Source organism: Osmerus mordax, chromosome 2 (assembly GCF_038355195.1).
Source record: "Osmerus mordax isolate fOsmMor3 chromosome 2, fOsmMor3.pri, whole genome shotgun sequence".
Lineage (NCBI taxonomy): Eukaryota > Metazoa > Chordata > Actinopteri > Osmeriformes > Osmeridae > Osmerus > Osmerus mordax.
The window spans coordinates 9,502,351-9,519,830 of record NC_090051.1 but is presented as its reverse complement, the minus strand read 5'-3'; the positions used below and the strand labels follow the sequence as shown (position 1 = coordinate 9,519,830).

The 17,480-nt window shown below is 39.8% G+C and overlaps 1 protein-coding gene across 1 annotated transcript in view; it reads right to left on the bottom strand.

Moving 5' to 3' along the window:
- Window positions 1-16,842, bottom strand: part of ccdc93 (coiled-coil domain containing 93) — a 29,659-nt gene extending 12,817 nt beyond the window's left edge. The window contains exons 1-22 of the mRNA XM_067261063.1: window positions 16,732-16,842; window positions 16,314-16,427; window positions 16,126-16,220; window positions 15,731-15,842; window positions 15,518-15,616; window positions 15,358-15,414; window positions 15,105-15,205; window positions 14,538-14,574; window positions 10,832-10,930; window positions 10,596-10,646; window positions 10,423-10,509; window positions 10,136-10,252; window positions 9,947-10,009; window positions 9,756-9,829; window positions 9,557-9,638; window positions 5,772-5,846; window positions 5,589-5,660; window positions 5,384-5,492; window positions 5,166-5,248; window positions 5,048-5,085; window positions 4,858-4,942; window positions 3,534-3,647 (exon numbers count right to left, since the gene is read on the bottom strand). Coding sequence (XP_067117164.1) covers window positions 3,534-3,647; window positions 4,858-4,942; window positions 5,048-5,085; window positions 5,166-5,248; window positions 5,384-5,492; window positions 5,589-5,660; window positions 5,772-5,846; window positions 9,557-9,638; window positions 9,756-9,829; window positions 9,947-10,009; window positions 10,136-10,252; window positions 10,423-10,509; window positions 10,596-10,646; window positions 10,832-10,930; window positions 14,538-14,574; window positions 15,105-15,205; window positions 15,358-15,414; window positions 15,518-15,616; window positions 15,731-15,842; window positions 16,126-16,220; window positions 16,314-16,427; window positions 16,732-16,842 — 1,875 coding nt within the window. The remainder of the gene's footprint in view (window positions 1-3,533; window positions 3,648-4,857; window positions 4,943-5,047; window positions 5,086-5,165; window positions 5,249-5,383; window positions 5,493-5,588; window positions 5,661-5,771; window positions 5,847-9,556; window positions 9,639-9,755; window positions 9,830-9,946; window positions 10,010-10,135; window positions 10,253-10,422; window positions 10,510-10,595; window positions 10,647-10,831; window positions 10,931-14,537; window positions 14,575-15,104; window positions 15,206-15,357; window positions 15,415-15,517; window positions 15,617-15,730; window positions 15,843-16,125; window positions 16,221-16,313; window positions 16,428-16,731) is intronic.
- Between the last annotated feature and the right edge of the window lie 638 nt (window positions 16,843-17,480).

The following is a 17,480-nucleotide window of genomic DNA, read 5'->3' as shown; positions in this document are numbered from 1 at the left end:
AATGTTTGCTCCCTGAACAATAAATTGGACTGTGGCTTGTGTGTTTTTATCAACACGACTGGTGCAAAAACTCTATGCTAATTTCTAATTAGGCTACTGCTCATCACTGGTGGAGTTTATGACTGTCGTGTTCACACTTGTAGTTCGGTTCTCTTGGATCTCTTGGTCCGGACTAAAAATTTAAATATAGCCTATACTCCTGGTTTGCTAACAGAGCAATCGCATCAAAGTTTGTTTTCATCAAACCAAACCTAGCTGCCTAGAGTGAACACACCCTTAGATGCAGACTATTTTATTTGCTCTAATTCGCCCCAACCTCAGCTACTAAAAGCACATATCTGTTTTGCTATTCCCTGCATACAGTAAGCTAAATGAATTTATTATTGAGCTGTAAGTAGGCCTATCAGAATGGAATGCTTGGAATTTGAGTAAGCTACACCGTTGAAAGGAACAGTTGAGACCAAATGCATTGATTCACTACACGATCAATCATTAGGGGCGGATGGGATCGCATCTTTCAAACAGCCTGGAAGATGCATCCACCGGTTACCAGCTCAACAAAAAAAAAGAAATCTTGTGCACAATGAAAACCCCAGATTAGCCTATTTTTTTCTATTTAGTCCGTAGATGTAAAGGGAACAAAACTTGTTCTCTTTTGGCTATTCTAAATGATCTGTCAGGCTAGTTGTAGTAGATAGGCCGCCTACTTTATTTATCAAATACTTTATTTATTTTTTGTTTTACATGCGCTACTGCCCTTACGTAACCCGCCATCTACACTTGAAACTGGAGTCCCAAATGTTACAGTAATACAATAGCCTACATAAAACCAAAATACCCATTCTCATATAGTCTGATATTATTTCGGCCATATTATCCACTGTGTCTTGTCATTCCGAAAGTTCTTAAATTTAATAGGCTAAGCCTCAACAGGCTAACATCAAGTAAGCCTATAGCCTAGAATTTCCAAATAATTATACATCGCTCTAATTTTTGCAATACTTGGACCATGTCCTGACAATAAATGAAAAACATTACATGTTTTTCCAGTATAACTGGATCTAATTAGACAATTGAATGTTTATGATGTCCATGTGTTTGTTTATACTTTTGACTGGGGACAACATGATCTTGTCAGCCGACTATGTAAGGCAGTGTTTCCCAAACTTTTTTTCTGGGGACCCATATTTTAAAAGTCACAAGCCTTCACGACCCAAGCCAATAGACATTATTCGTAAATCACAAAATTAAGGTGGATTTGACCATTATTGAACAATAATGAGGATATTTTATTGTTATTTCAGAACTTGTAGGCCTACTGCCATTGTTAATAAACTCTCAGACTGAGTGATTACTTCTCGCTGAACAATTGAACCAGCAATATTTAAAGAAGGTATCCAATAAGTGCCTAATTGGACATTAAATGTAGGCTATAAAAAAAAATTACATATAGCCCATTTCTTCTTATTTTCAACATTCAATTGAACCAGAAATATTGGAACAAAATATGTAATAATTACAAAAAGATTACAAATTATACATAACATGTTGTACCATTTCAACATTGCTAATGGGATAGGTGGGCCTATCTGCGTTTTTGTAGTGCGTTTCAGTCCGTGGTGCAGGAGGAGAGCGCAACACGCATATCAGGCGCAGCATTCAGTCTGTTTCTGTGCTTTGTCTTCATTTTTGTGAGCACAGAAAATCCCAATTTGCACATGGTCCAATACTTTTGCTCACATGACAAATGGGTGGATTCAAACAAAAGGTGCTATTTTCTTAGTTGTGCATCAGATCCAGAAGTAAATACCTGGAAATAAAAGCTGAAATGTTGATCTCTGGTCTCACGTTCATCATTTGATGTCAAGCCCAAATGTTTTCAGTCTACAGCAAAAATAAAGGAATTGGCCTCACTGTTCCAATACTTTTGGAGGGCACTGTATGTCAGTAACAATGCCCCTGTCTGTAGACTCAACGGCACTATAAGTAGGGAGTAGAAAAATGGCTCAGCGCTTCTAGTGTTAATCTTATGTTCCATCTCCTTTTGTAATGCTCCTTTTTCCACCTCTGCTGATTTATTCCCTAGCTCTGTGTTCTCTCTACGTGGTTTCACATCTTCATGCAGCATCTTGTATTCTTCTTTACATTCTTTGATTTCGGCAGAGTTAAAGTTTAGAGTTTGACCGCTTTTGTGATGTAGCTCCGCTTTGAAGTCTTGAGTCATGTTTTGAAGAGTACCAATAGCAGCCATGATTGCAGCGTTAGAAGTGTTTCCAGAATGAGCTGCAGTAGTCGCGCCTTGTCTGGTTTAGACTTTTTCTGCTGTGCTGGTGGTTTGGAGGGATATGTTGAGATATTTTTTGTTCCTCTTGCATTAGTTTCCATGCTTTCGGGACTACAGTAGTCGTGTGCCTGGAGAGCCTTCACTTTACACAGCTCTTGCGCTAGCCATATTATAGTCTGCGGCATGTTTTCAGGAAGTGCCCAGGGTTATTCATACATCTCTAAGTCATTTTGACAAACCCCCCACGGATTGATATAACTCACCAAAACCTTGCTCTAAGACCAAACTGTTGATTTTCAGGGCTTTGCTAATATGAGCTGTTCACAAAGCGTCTGCTCCCTCCGCCTTGTCCCGCTTCATTTCTATGGAAAGTGCTCAGTGGCACTTTGAACTTCCGGCACGTCCGGTCTTGCACAGTATTGACTCCCCATTCTCCTGGCTCTGAGGCTCACACACACACTCACAACCAGCTGTACACGTCATTACATTACATTTACATTACATTTAGTCATTTAGCAGACGCTCTTATCCAGAGCGACTTACATTAAGTACAGGGACATTCTCCCCAAGGCAAGTAGGGTGAAGTGCCTTGCCCAAGGACACAACGTCATTTGGCACTGCCGGGGAATCGAACTGGCAACCTTCAGATTACTAGCGCGCTTCCCTAACCGCTCAGCCACCTGACTCCTTGTCATACTTTACGACAACCAGTCGCAAGCGTTTAAGCTCAGGCATTACAGTAGAATCAGAACCTTTCTCCCTGTGCTCAGTCAGCGTCAGGTAAATCAGCCATCGGCTAATGTTCCCTTTTGTAATTGTGCTCTGTTCCCACCTGTGAGCAAAGTTCCAGGCAACTGTTTTTGACACATGGGCTGCTAGTTTATCCATTTTGGATATGTTTCAAACGCAGCAAAAATCCACGAAAATTATTTATTTAATATCTAAAGGTATTAGTTTGAGCCAGGTTCGAGAACATAATTTTTTTGGGGGAGGGGGATAGTTTTGACTTTGTCAATAGAATAAAATAACTGGAACGAGCCGTGTACCTAATCAGAAATGCAATACCAACAAGATCCACCGGGGCCTTTGCCTCAAGCCGAGGAACGAGGGGTGGGAGCTTGGATACTACTATGAATCCACGAGACAGCTTTCCACTCAATGACAAATATCGTCATCTTATAATACCGCATTCCCTAGTATCTAAAGTGCAGACACAACCATAGTCACAATAAAACACTACTGTATGAACCTCTTTGAAGTCCTTCACAGTTTTGAAGTAGAGCCTCTGTTTGTCGAGCAGCTCCAGGTATTCATCATTCAGCTGGTCTCTCCTCATCTTGTTCTCCTGCTTCTTCTTTTCCATCTGGGTAAAGCAACACAAAGACAATAGCCAGATCTAGGGAGTCAGGTGGCTGAGCGGTGAGGGAGTCGGGCTAGTAATCCGAAGGTTGCCAGTTCGATTCCCGGTCATGCCAACTGACGTTGTGTCCTTGGGCAAGACACTTCACCCTACTTGCCTCGGGGGAAGGTCCCTGTACTTACTGTAAGTCGCTCTGGATAAGAGCGTCTGCTAAATGACTAAATGTAAATGTAATCTAACATGAACATTGCGTGCATGTAAATGTATAATTGATTAGCATTCCCTAAAATGTATTTTTCCCATTCTGGATAAGTATTCATATATTACATTTAGTCATTTAGCAGACGCTCTTATCCATATTACCCATTCTGGTTAAGCTTAGAAGTATGTGTTAATTTCTAACTATAATAAGTAGGGGTGTAACAATACACTCAGCTCACGATACAATACGCATCATGACACTGGGTGTACGATACAATACGTATCACAATATTTTGAACATTTTAAATTAAACTGAAATTCAATTAACAGATATATTTCCAAAACATTAAACATTTTCTAAAAAAATCTTTGTTGTACATACAATTTAGTTAACTCAGTTCAAGCGATTTCTGTGAATGCACGCATGACGCAGGTGCAGAGTAGGTCGCGTGCTGGTAGCTCAACCAATAGGATCAAACGGACATCATATTGTAAAAAATATTTCCATAACTCTACGATACATATTGTAACATTTTTGTATTGCGATATATTGTTACTAAAGGCCGTAATCATAATATATATTGAGGGACACATCCCCCCCCAATATTCAAATCAGGTCAAAATGTCCCCCCCCCAATATATTGATATAAAAATATAAATGTGCTACGCTACGACAGGCAACCACGCACGCTGTCCGAAATTATCATTAAAAAAAATTGTCCCTCCCAATGTTGACTCCATGCCTACAGCCTTGTTGTTACACCCCTAATAATAAGTCATGCATGTCTAATTTAGCCCAACTTCTCAGTTGGCTACATACTGTATGTGCTGAATGATTTAACATAAAGTTGTAGGCTGTAGCATGAATAGGTCTGGCATATGTTAAACCCACTTCAGAAATATTAGGTATAAAAGGTTCTGAAGACATTGTTAGATCATCATAGGAATTCACCAACATAGATGAAAGCTTTATATTTACAAAGTATTGACAAGAGCATTAATGGTTCCATACCTTAATGCGGTTTTGTTTGATTCCATCGACTATCTGTTCCATCTGTCTAAGGAACTGCTCTTTAGCCCCCGAAGATGCCATAGCCCTAAGCAAGACAGCAGACCACAGATCATACAGGAAATATACTGACTTAGCAACACCTCCTATTATCCAACTTAAGAATCTGAATGAAGATCTGGTTAATACTCACTGTTGAAAGTTGTCATAGATGGAGTTCAGCAAATTCACCTATGGGAAAAAAAGATAGTAAAGTCACAAAACCTTTTCCTCAAGCTTAAACCTAACAGGATGGATCTTGTCCGTCTTACCTCCTTCTCTAGGTAAACCTTCTTATCATCCAGTGTGTTGTACAGGGTAAAGAACTGCTTGGTCTCTTTGTGTGTGGCTGAAACTGCAAAGTGGAAAACAAAATGACCAGAAACATAACCTGGCTGAGTCTTATTTGGGAGAACAGAATAAAGTTCACATATTTTGGAACATGTTATTGAACTTAGATCAAATGTTTGATGAAGTTAGTAAAACCCACCTTGACCATACAGCTCAATGAATCTTTTCTGATACTGAGTCAGCTCTGCCCGGCACGGCACCTCATCTATCTTCCTCTGCAGGATGGCAATCTCACGGTTCTTTCGTGCCTATGGTAGACGAGCACATCCAGTATTTATCTATTGCCTACTTTATATGTACGACCAGTAAATTCATATATCATAACTGTCACCAACAGCCTTTACCATCATTAAACGAATCTTCTGTAGCTTTTCTTTGTCTACACTGTGCCGCTTGTCAAACTGAAAACTCCTCTCCTTAGAGAGGGAGAGAGAGAACATGACAGAAGTGAGAGCTAGAGAGCGTGACTTAACATATTGGCACACGTGTGTAAACTGGACATGCAAGGACAAGTTTATGTCAGCCACCTTCTCCTCCTCGGTGTTGTCTCCAGACTCTAACTTCAGGTTTTCTATGTTCTGCTGCAGACGAACCATCTCCTCCTAGACAAACAAGAGTAAAGCTTACAGTAGTTTTAAATGTAAAGATTAAATGACCTTGTAGCTATTTTATAAGGAAAAGTGTTGAATCACTGCACTAGGCATGGGCCGGTATCAGATTTTGACGGTATGATAACAGTATGATAATAGTTTGGCATGAGATTACCATACTGTGTTTCATACTGTCTGGTTTTTAACCCTAGTGTTATCTTCGGGTCATTCTGACCCATCAGTCATTGTGACCCACCGTCGTATTGCGACAGATTTACCGCATACAAAGACAAAGTGAAGCATTTTCTTTTAACAGCTAGGCTGTCTCAGACCCCCCACATTGCAAAGGTTAAAATAAAATTATTTTAATTTGTTTTTGTATTGGGTAAAATTGGGTAAACACAACGATGATTCGTTATGAACCTTTAGGTCATGTGACCCGAAGGCAGCACGAGGGTTAACTCTATATATGACGGTATGATAACCTTGAGAAAAAATACCACGGTTTCACAGTATTGCAATTACAGCTCTAAAATATTTTTGTTGAACACAATATATGTTATGCCATTTCGCAGAAATGTGGTAGCAGGGCTCTCAAGTTTTATCAAAGGTTTGGCATGAGATTACCATACTGTGTTTCATATTGTCTGGTTTTTAACTCTGTATAACTCGAGACAACTATCAACTCTGCAGAAATCTGCGCTTCTCAGTGTGAGAAATGGTTGATATGTGTGAGTTTACATTTAGTCATTTAGCAGACGCTCTTATCCAGATCGACTTACAGTAAGTACAGGGACATTCCCCCGAGGCAAGTAGGGTGAAGTGCCTTGCCCAAGGACACACCATCATTTGGCACGGCCGGGAATCGGATTGGCAACCTTCAGATTACCAGCCCGATTCCCTAACCGCTCAGCCACCTGACTCCCGAGGACAATAGTCATCATTAGGCTACAGTATGGTAGCTAACATAGCCATTTCTAGCTCTGCTTCCCAATATTGCTGTCTAGTGTTATAAGTTAATGTAATATATAACTTAACATAATTATACTTAACATTTAACCTTCGACTGTTGAAGTAAATGGGACTTGTTAAACAATTTTTTTTAATTCATCAGCCCACTTACAATTTACCACATTAACAACACTTACATTTGTAGTACTTGATGCAAGTTGAATCTAATCTAGATAGCAATCACACCAGCAACTGCTCAATTTAAGACAAAAAAGGAGTTTGGTAAATAGAAGAGAATATACAAGGCAACCAATTGCATTCAATAATCTTTTTTATTATACAATATGTCCAGTGAGGGGGTCAAGTTTGTTTGTACCAAGGAACAACCTTGCTAGATGCAAACTAGCCATGTTATCTAGTTGAGGTAGCGAGTGGACCTGAAATTCCTGACGAGCGTTGAGAGACGATTGGGGACCCCTTAATATGAAATTCAGATGTACTAGGCAAATAAGAGAAGACTAACTTTGTATGCCAAAGAACACTAATAACTAGAACTAATTTGACAGACTATAAACCAACTGACCCTCTGGTTATGATACACGTGCTCTCTAGCTAGCTACAGTAAAAGTGTTGCTTACGATACTAGACCTACAGTCTAGCTCTAACTGCATTTAGAATCTAACAAGCTATTATCTTACGATAAACTTTAACTAAAGCTGGCTATATAAAAAGAACTACTGGGATCTGGGACGCTGACCCCTTCATCCTCTGCCAGGAACCTCGGGGTTACCATAGATGAGCTCACCCTCACGGCCCACATTGCTGCAGTCTCCCGGTCGTGCAGATTCACCCTCTGCAACATCCGGAAGATCAGGAGATACCTGTCTGAGCATTCCACCCAGCTGCTAGCTTCTCGCCGGTCTGGCAGCATGCGCAAACTGCCCTGATCTTCAACCTACCCAGACGCTCCCATGTTACCCCGCTCTTCATCTCCCATCACGGCCAGCATCAGATTCAAGAACCTGGTACTGACCTTCCGAGCGGTGAACAGGACTGCACCTGACTACATCCAGTCTCTCGTCCAGCCTTACACCCCCACCCGCCACCTACGGTCTTCTTTGGACAACAGTCTGGTGGTCCCACCTCTCAAGAGCGCCCGCTCACAACCCAAGCTCTTCTGTCTGGTAGTGAAATCATCTCCCCACATCCATCAGAGATACTGATGTCAGAGATACTGTCTCTCTACCTTCAAGAAAAGGCTAAAGACGCAATTGTTCCGGGAGTACAACGGAACGTTATTTTATTTTTTTGTCATTTAGCAGACGCTCTTATCCAGAGCGACTTACAGTAAGTACAGGGACATTCCCCCCGAGGCAAGTAGGGTGAAGTGCCTTGCCCAAGGACACAACGTCATTTTGCACGGCCGGGAATCGAACCAACAACCGTCTGATTAATAGCCCGACTCCCTAAGAAAGATTTGTTGGTCCAGATGTTAGTTTCTCTCCTCTGGGAACACTATGACACTTATTGAGGGACTCGCTGCACTTGTTAGTTAGTTGTAACTGATTTAACTGCTTGTACTTGCTGTGAATTATATTATTGTTGCTTGCTTCCTCCAGGTACACTCGAGCACTTTCAAGGATCATGTTTAATTTAAATGTGTTTAACTACATGCTCTTCTGGTCACCTATTGGCACTTATTTGCTTTTTCACAATGTATGCTCCATGTTTTGGCTACCCGCAATGATTTTATGATCATTGACCTATGCACTTTTTGTAAAGCTCTCTCTTGTAAGTCGCTTTGGATAAAAGCATCGGCTAAATGACTAAATGTAAAATGTACTAATAACAATTAATAAGAGGTCCACTAATGTGTTGAAATATAAAAAAAATCTGTAATTTGATCAATTTACCAGCTAACTTGCTTCGGAAACACTGAAAATGAATGGGGTTGAACGTTGGAAATATACAACGTTTGGAACTATAGGTCGCACATGACACGCCTTACTTCTGCATTCTTCGATTACAATGGAAGTTTCGCAACTTTTTCTATAGCTCTGGTGGTGCTCCCGTATATGGGATATCATACGCATTGCCTCCTCTAGCAACCACACTAAAACACGTCTTTCAAGTTGTATTTCCTTCATTCGTGGCCGTCTGAATGTTTTCGGTACCCAAAAAATTCCCATACAGCAGGGAAAAGTTCCAGGCAGGGGTGTTGTTAGACATAAAACTCTACCGGGGCACAGGCACCTATTCATATCCCTTTTTTTTTCTTTTAAGCTTGCTGCGCACAATGCACTACTAGGCTATAGACACTCCCTGCTTAACCCACTATACGACAGTTCAGGGACGCAAGTTTTATATCAGTTTTGGCTGGGACATCAATGGTTAATGCGAGCGTGCACATTCTTTTTGCATTCATTTGAGCACAAATACTGTTTTTTTGAGCTTCATGCAATATTGTTTTTATGTTTTAGTCAAAATAAGATGATCGGTAGGCCCATCATCAAGCAGTGACTGACTGCTTGATCGCACCAACCGGAGGGTTACATTCTCCGCTGCGTAAAACCTGAAGGATTCCTGCACTTTCCGTTTTTGACGAGACAAAAAACAGCTCATACCACAGCAACGGTATAACGAAAAATTAGAAAGGTATTAAAACCGTTACTTTTTCAAACCGTGATATACCTTGAAACCGGTAACCGGTCCAGGCCTACTGTGTACTAAGTGAAATGTGTATTGTTGGATAAGTATAGACAAATACTCACTCTACAATGTGTGCGGAACTCCTGTTCTTGGTGTTTCAGATTTTCATTCATGGCAACCAAAGCTTTCAGTTTATCCAATAGCCTGGGCCAGAACAGACACAAAACATGCTACTGTGACACATTCAACTTTAACAGATGTGAGTATATGATGTTTTAAGACTTACATTAGCAACACAATATGAGAGGACGCAACACTCACCCTGTGTCAGCCTGAGCCTCCATCTCCTCCAGAGCACTCAGTTCTTTCTCCAGTATTTCTGAATGCTCTGAAGCCTATGAACACAAGGTCAAATATGGAAACTTCAATCATTTGACTACAACTTATATTAAGTCAGTTACAGGAAGGTAGGGACGGTAGTTCTCCTTGAACATGCTGTTGAAACACCTCACCTCCATTAGCTTGCTCTTGGCCTCTTCACATCTGGTTTTCACCTCCAAATGCTTGGCCTGCAACTAAAAACCAGACCGCACACAAAGGAAATTCTGACTGTCAAAGAAGTACAGTGTACAATTATATCTCAAAAAGTGTAAATAAGGGGACGTTAAGGGTAACTGTATACCAATACTGTGAGTTCTTACTTCCTCCAGTTGTTTGGTCTTCTGCATGATCTGTTTGTTCAAAGAGGCCACCATGCGGCGGTGTTGTTGCAGAGGTCCAAACCACTCTGAATGGTCCTCTGCTGATAGCTCAGATTGCTAGTAACAGGTGAAAACAGTAACATTACAATAACTACACCTTATCAAAATACATACCCTTTCAACCTAGATCCTATATTCATTATGTCCAAAACGTACACGTTGTTAACACCAAAGTCATACTTCAAAGTAACAACATTGCGAAAACATTGATAGCTTTAGATGCTCACCCTTTCAGCATACTCCAATGCTATCTGCTTAATCTCCTCAGACTGCAGACCCACTATCTGGCCCACTGCACTAGCTGTTAGCCTCCCCTGTGGAAAATCACATTAACAACCATCTCAAATATACTAATACATCGGTAAAACTAAAATAATGTACACAATCTATGCTTTTTTACCTCTTCAGCTGCCATGGCAGCCATGTTGGTCATCAGGGTTTTGATGCACAGCTATGAAGGATGAGGAAGACAGTCAGTTAAATCATGACTAATGTTCCAACAATTTACGGTAGAATTGCAGATTCTACCTTAAGTATTAATAACAGTTATATTTTATATTGAACTGACAAAACATGAATAATCTCCAACAGCAAAAGTGCTATGACAATATTTATACAGGCGTCTCGAGAACTCACCTCCTCTGCCGCCTGCAGATCCTCATCCTCCGACACCTCCATCATCCCTGGCGGCAAGGCCTGAGAGCCCTGAACCAATAAAGCCTTCCGCTCATTTGCCTGGAAAATAGAAGGCTCATAAACACATCACCAACATACTTTCTCATCTCCCAGTTCAATCCTGTTATCTAGTCTTTTTTAGAGAATATTCCACTGATTGAAGCTTGGGATATGAGTTCACTCACAAAACTATTAATTCCAAAACAATTAATTCCTTTATCCATTAGTACAATAGTAAAATAGCGTAACAACGCAGAGAGTGCTCTCTGAAAAATTGGCTACCAAGGTAAATTTGAGCAAAAAGGCTGTGAAATCATTAATGCGGTAATGTTTTCAGAGCTTCTAGCAGCAGTAAGCAATACAACAGTAAGGCAAGCCTAATAGACAGTGTTTGTATCATTTTTGACTGTATGCAGCAAGAGGGAGAAAGATTCATCATTTTTACTTCATTTCCATAAAATGAGAAGCAACACAAATAACTAGAGAGGGTTCAATTTCTGGGGAAATTGTAGGGTGTGCTTGCTTGCGTCGGTTGCACAGGGGTCTGTTTTTTAATGACATGATAGAACTGATATTTCTGTATATTTTATATAAAAATGCATAGGGCCTACTTATTATTTGTAAAGATTACATAGATTTAAAAGCATCTTTTTTTGCTGCTCATTTACAACTCAAAATACGAGTTAAGTGTAGAATGAAATATGATGTCTTCTCATTTCCCCTGCAAGAGGCAGCCTCATAGCTGAATCAAAACGAAGAAATTTGCTAGACCGGTGTAAAAATGGACCTAATCTCTATGACTTAAACGTCCTTTTAAGTTTTCCCTTCTCGTGATATTTTCAGGCATTTAGCCAACTCATATTGCATTCATTCATTAATAAAGAACCCCTTTTGAAGATTATTCTACGACGTTACCGGAAGTAGAAGATGGAATCGCGATTCAAACAGTACCATCTGCTAACTCAAAATATGCACCCAAAAACGTAAATAAGCTTGACATTTATTTAGTGGAAAATCGCTCATTCATAAAAGCTCACTGGTAGCGATCATTGTCAGTAACAACGCAAAATGCGATATAGCCCTGTCTGGAGAAGCTGCCCCAGTAAATTCTACTACAGTACAGTACTAGACTACTGCTGTGTTCGTCTTGGTAGCGATTGCGTTGGTTGAATTGGATTTAACGTTCCGTTGTACGGTTTAGGCTGAAATTAATTATTTTCATGAACAGATTGACAAAGTTTAGGCAATGGCAATGAAGTTCAGGTTAGTAATCAGATAGTTTCACCTATTGAAAGACTTGATTTAAGTAAGGGGAGTGCCGAACATGTTCTGTCGCCGTTTGACTTCCTAAACAGCTGTGTAGATGTTTTCGTAGTGTGTGTCGCGTAGGCTTGATTTGTTGCAGTGAGCAACACTGGTTTGAAACCACAGGTAATGATAATTTCACCAACAAATCGTTTACTTGTAATGTAATTTCATAATAAATCCTTCAACGAAAATGTATTTGTGAGGAATGTTTATTTTAACGATTGAAAACAGATGCATCATAGACCACTGTAGTATCTGCTAAATGACTACATGTAAATGTGTTGCCCGGGCAACAGAGGCTAATTTCATGCTAATGCTTCAGTGAAATGGTAGACTACCGTTTCCGAAAGTAGATGTGGGCCTACTTCCTTAATAATATCAGCTAATATTGTACATTACATTTCACAATTGTGTTTCACATCACAAAGTAAATAATTATCACCCTGGCCTCTTTGCTTGTGGCGTTTCTGCAGCTGCCTTGCAGTAAAGCTATAGTTAGCCTAGCTATCCCCCAAGTTAACAGATGCGAAACGAATGTTCTGCTACAGGTAGTCACACGTGTTTTCGTGACGTTAGTAACGTTAGTGACATAGTGACGTTAGGAACGTCAGTGACTGTGGCTAGCAAATTAGCCACCGTTAGCTTCACTTTTCGCCACAAAAACGTAACTTGAGCCTAAACCATGAAACGGAACGTAAATCCCAATAGAAGCAACTCAATCGCTACCAATACGAAACTTTTGACACCTAGGTTGTCTATGTAGGCCAAATATTGACTGAGTTTTAGGGGGGCAAAAAGAATAATAATATATATGTGAGAGAACAAAGGTTGTGCTCTCGCCGAAGGCTTGCACACACCCAATAAACCAAATACAATATACCTGAGATCAAACAGATTGGACTTTATTCGAATTAACTACAGACTCAGTGAAACCCCCAAAATAATTAAAAGGCTTAAGTGATAAACTTTCTACCCCAGTAATTAGGGCTGAACGATTTTGGAAAAAATCATAATTGCGATTATTTTTTACCAATATTGCATTTGCGATTATTTTTTACCAAGATTGCATTTGCGATTATTTTTTACCAAGATTGCATTTGCGATTATTTTTTACCAATATTGCATTTGCGACTATTTATGCGATTATATATTTTTTGATTTTTATGTTCTGTAATATTCAACAGAGATGGGCGAATAACTGTATAGTATGACCTATACAGTTATGGACACTACTGATCTCCAGTCAGCAACATAACACACAAAGTTCAGAAAAATTAACCCTTGTGTTATCTTCGGGTCATTCTGACCCATCAGTCATTGTGACCCACCATCGTATTGCGACAACTTTACCGCATACAAAAACAAAGTGAAGCATTTTCTTTTAACCGTTCGGCTGTCTCAGACCCCCCACATTGCGACGGTTAAAAGAAAATTATTTTTATTTGTTTTTGTATTTGGGTAAAATTGGGTAAACACAACGATGGTTCGTTATGAACCTTTGGGTCATGTGACCCGAAGGCAGCACAAGGGTTTTAAGGAAAACATTTGGTGAATCAAAGCTAAACGTAGGCTAATAACATGTGCGTTGCACTTTCTTAACTAAAGCTAGCTAGCACTACCGTTTTTGAGAAAAAGAACTTGCGCTGTGGGGGCCGTCGGAAATATTTAGAACTCAAGCATCTAAAGGTTAAATCTTAAAAGAAAAAGAAACACTGTCTGAACATTTCTGATCCAGTCAGTAGGCTAACAGAAACATAATGGCATTGACAGCCATAGTGATCCTACTGTATGTGTATCACCGAGGGGCATCATATCTTTTGTGATGAATGCTGTTACTGCTTGAGTAATTTTGTACATGAATATGGAGTTAGGCTTTGAAACATTTCGATCAGTGATCCTGTCGGGTGTTATTTGGCTTATTTGACACACTGGTGTTCAGCATTTTAGCTATGCATCGTACATGGCTTTGTGGTGTTTTTTTTAGGGCCGAATTAGGTTGGTGGTGTTGCCCCGTGAGCTAGCAACGTTAGCCAGGCATGTTTTGCACCATACTTGACACTGCGCAGCATCTTTTTTTAAAGGCAAAATTGGCAAAGTGTCTGTAGTGTCAGGTTCTGTCTAGCCTGAGGCCATCGTACAGGTCAAGGTAAAGTGTAACTTGCACCAAAGTAAAATCGCAGCCTTTGCGATTACAAAATCTTGTTTTGTCACATCGCGATATAATCGCAAATGCAATTAATCGTTCAGCCCTACCAGTAATTAACTGTCAGAGTCTGTAGTTATTGACACTTGTAATTAACACAACCAAGCATAATGACAAAACATCTATTTAACCTGATGCTACTTATTTGGTATTCACCTGGTCTTTTTTTGACTGCTTGCTGAATCCATAGCGTCTGAAAAAAATAAGGATTTGTCAAATGAAATATTTTGTAATGTTGAACAGTGATACCATTCTTTTTCATTGTACTTTTTTTCCTTGTATGTATGTCAATATAATTGTACACTTGAAAACAACACCCAAATTCTAGATCTGAACATAGGCAAGGATACTGTTTTCATAAAACACGAGCAGCAAAACTGCAGGAAATTTGCCATGCATTTTTCAGCAGCTTGCTAAATATATCCAACCTTGCTTACACAGTCATTTGAATACCACTCCTTGCAGAAAACTACACAGCACACACACACACACACACACACACTGTCCTTACAGGAGTAAACCTGACAGTCTAACACAGGGATGGAATTTATGGACAGATATGAAGTAGCAATATTAAGGTGATTATGTTAAATTAGCTGAGCAAAACACAGAGGGTAACTAATTGAACTCTCCAATGCAAAATAGGAACCTAGAGAATCTATGCAAAATATAAACAGACAATGGAAATTGTGGAGACGTGGAGGACAGAAAAAGTGTGCATACCTCCCATACTCCAACAGAGTGGAGTGAACTTTGGACTCCTCCTCCAACAATTCTCCTGCCTCCGCTTGTCTCTTGTACTTCCTCTGGGGCTTGTACACTTCCTGGAAATACCCAGAAGAAAATTACGTTTCTGAGTTTCTCAATAAATAAAAAATCAGAATCTAAAATAAGATTAGAGCCGAAGGTTAGTTCCACAGCCAGTAGCTAGAGCCATCTCAAAAACATGCATCTTATATTTAATGGAGTTACTTACAGTGACATCCAGTACTGCCTTGACAGCCTTGTTTTTCCTATGCCGGAAGTCTTCATCCTACAAAAAGGGGAAAAGACTGTTCATCAGATGTTCTAAAGCTATAAAACTTTTGATGAAGTTTTGTAAGAAAAATACAAATAAAAAAAACATCAATCTGTACCTCAGGAAACTCGTGGGTCTTCTGAAACTGACAGATGGAGTAGGCTCGCACATAGTCTCCCATTTCCTCTCTGGTCTCTATAGCCATCTTCACAAGCCACTGATAAAAACAAGACAATGGATCACAAATCTGCTACATATACATTACTTTTCACTGCATTGTGTGTGTGAGGAGCATGTAAAATAACTGCTGCCTACTCTTTGCAATACACACCTGGATTACTGGAAATATGTGGATGAAATCCAGTCCCTGAATCTGGTGGGGCTCAAGACGATGGGGGCATTTCATTTTGGGCAGAACAGACACAATTTTTTCTGTGAGTGCTCTGTAGAAACATAAACACAATTTTGGGAGATAGAACAATATAGTTATGATGTTCAAGTGGTTGTGCATATTAATTTCCCATACATACATACGAGTTAGTTATAATACAATATAATATACCACAGAAATGGTAACCCAGCTAACCCTGAATTGCATGGAATGCTCAACCAACCTGTACAAGGAGCACATTCAATTTAGGGATATTCTGTCATGAGGGCTTGTTACATTTTGGAGAAATTAGATAGATATAACAGATGATTTTACAGTAGTCTGCTTCAACTTACATTTTCTGGCCAATGGTTGAATTCTCTTGGAACAGCAGGTCCACATCAATGTCGAAATTACATGTTGTAATACACCAGGTCATCCCCCCAACCACCTAAAGACAAATATTGATTTTTCCCTATTAAATTCTCCAGTTTCTAGCGTGAGCCAAAAGTTGTGAATTTTAAGGCAAGATGCCTCAAAGTACCTTATCGAAAGGGGACAATCCTTTGATTCGGGCTCGAAAGTATCCAGCAGCCAGCAGAAGCTCCAGGATTTCTCTAAGCTTCAAAATCTGTTCCTCGTCCTCCCTTGTCTCAACCTGCAAGCAACCGTTTTGTTAAGAGGTTACGGTTAGCTAACTATTTAATAGCAGGACCCAGGCAAAATTTTAGGCAAAATCATCCTTTGGCTTTGCAACTTTAGTTAACAACGGTAGCCAGCTACTCGTACTACGTAGCACTACCTGCCTACTCGTTAACCGGCCAATAATGCTGCTTCCTGTTGCTAACTAGCTAGCTACCAGCACATTTTAGACGCCCAGTCAGTTTACCTCGGAAATACTGTGTTATTACCAAAGCAGAAACAGCAAGAAACAACATTTCACAGCGTGTCAACAATGTTACCGGAATAAGGTGGCCTTCTTGGTCATATTGAGCTCCAATTTTGGAACCTGTTCTTACTCTTTGGAAAACCGATGTGGCCGCCATAACTGCATGCCATGTGATTGGAAGCATGTGACAGTGATGTCAGACTAAAGCAGGGTTGTTGTTTTTTTAAGTAATTAATTTTTATTTAAATGCAGTAGCCTACTGAAAGCAATGAGAAACGTTACAAACAAATGAGCTAAATAGAAGCACCACAAGTACGGTATATGACAATAACAACAATACTGATTGAAAATGGAGAAAAAACAGTGATGAAAAGAGTATCTTATTGACTTTCATACATTTTTAATCGTTAAAAGTAGTGGTGGGCATAGATTAATTTTTTTCATCTAGATTAAGCTCACTGTAATCTTGGCGTTAATTTAGATCAAAATGGTTCATTTGAATTCCACCGAAGGCATTCAGAATATGTGTACTACCCAAATAATGAATAAAAGTAAGTCTTTGAGAACGGGTTTCTCAAACCAGGTGGCGCATTAGACCAGGGGCTCATCTCCTGTTTCCAAAATGCATCACAAACTGCTTGAGAAAGCTGTTCTACTATGATAATTGGTGATGAAAATAAATTATGTTCAATAAGATGTACTTGTGTTTATTAACTGTTTATTAGATTAGTTAGCTTGGCTGATAGAGCTGTGCTGGCGGGCTTGCCTCGGTTGCACTCAAACAGTAGTTTGACGATGACTCTTCCCCTGCGCTACATCAGT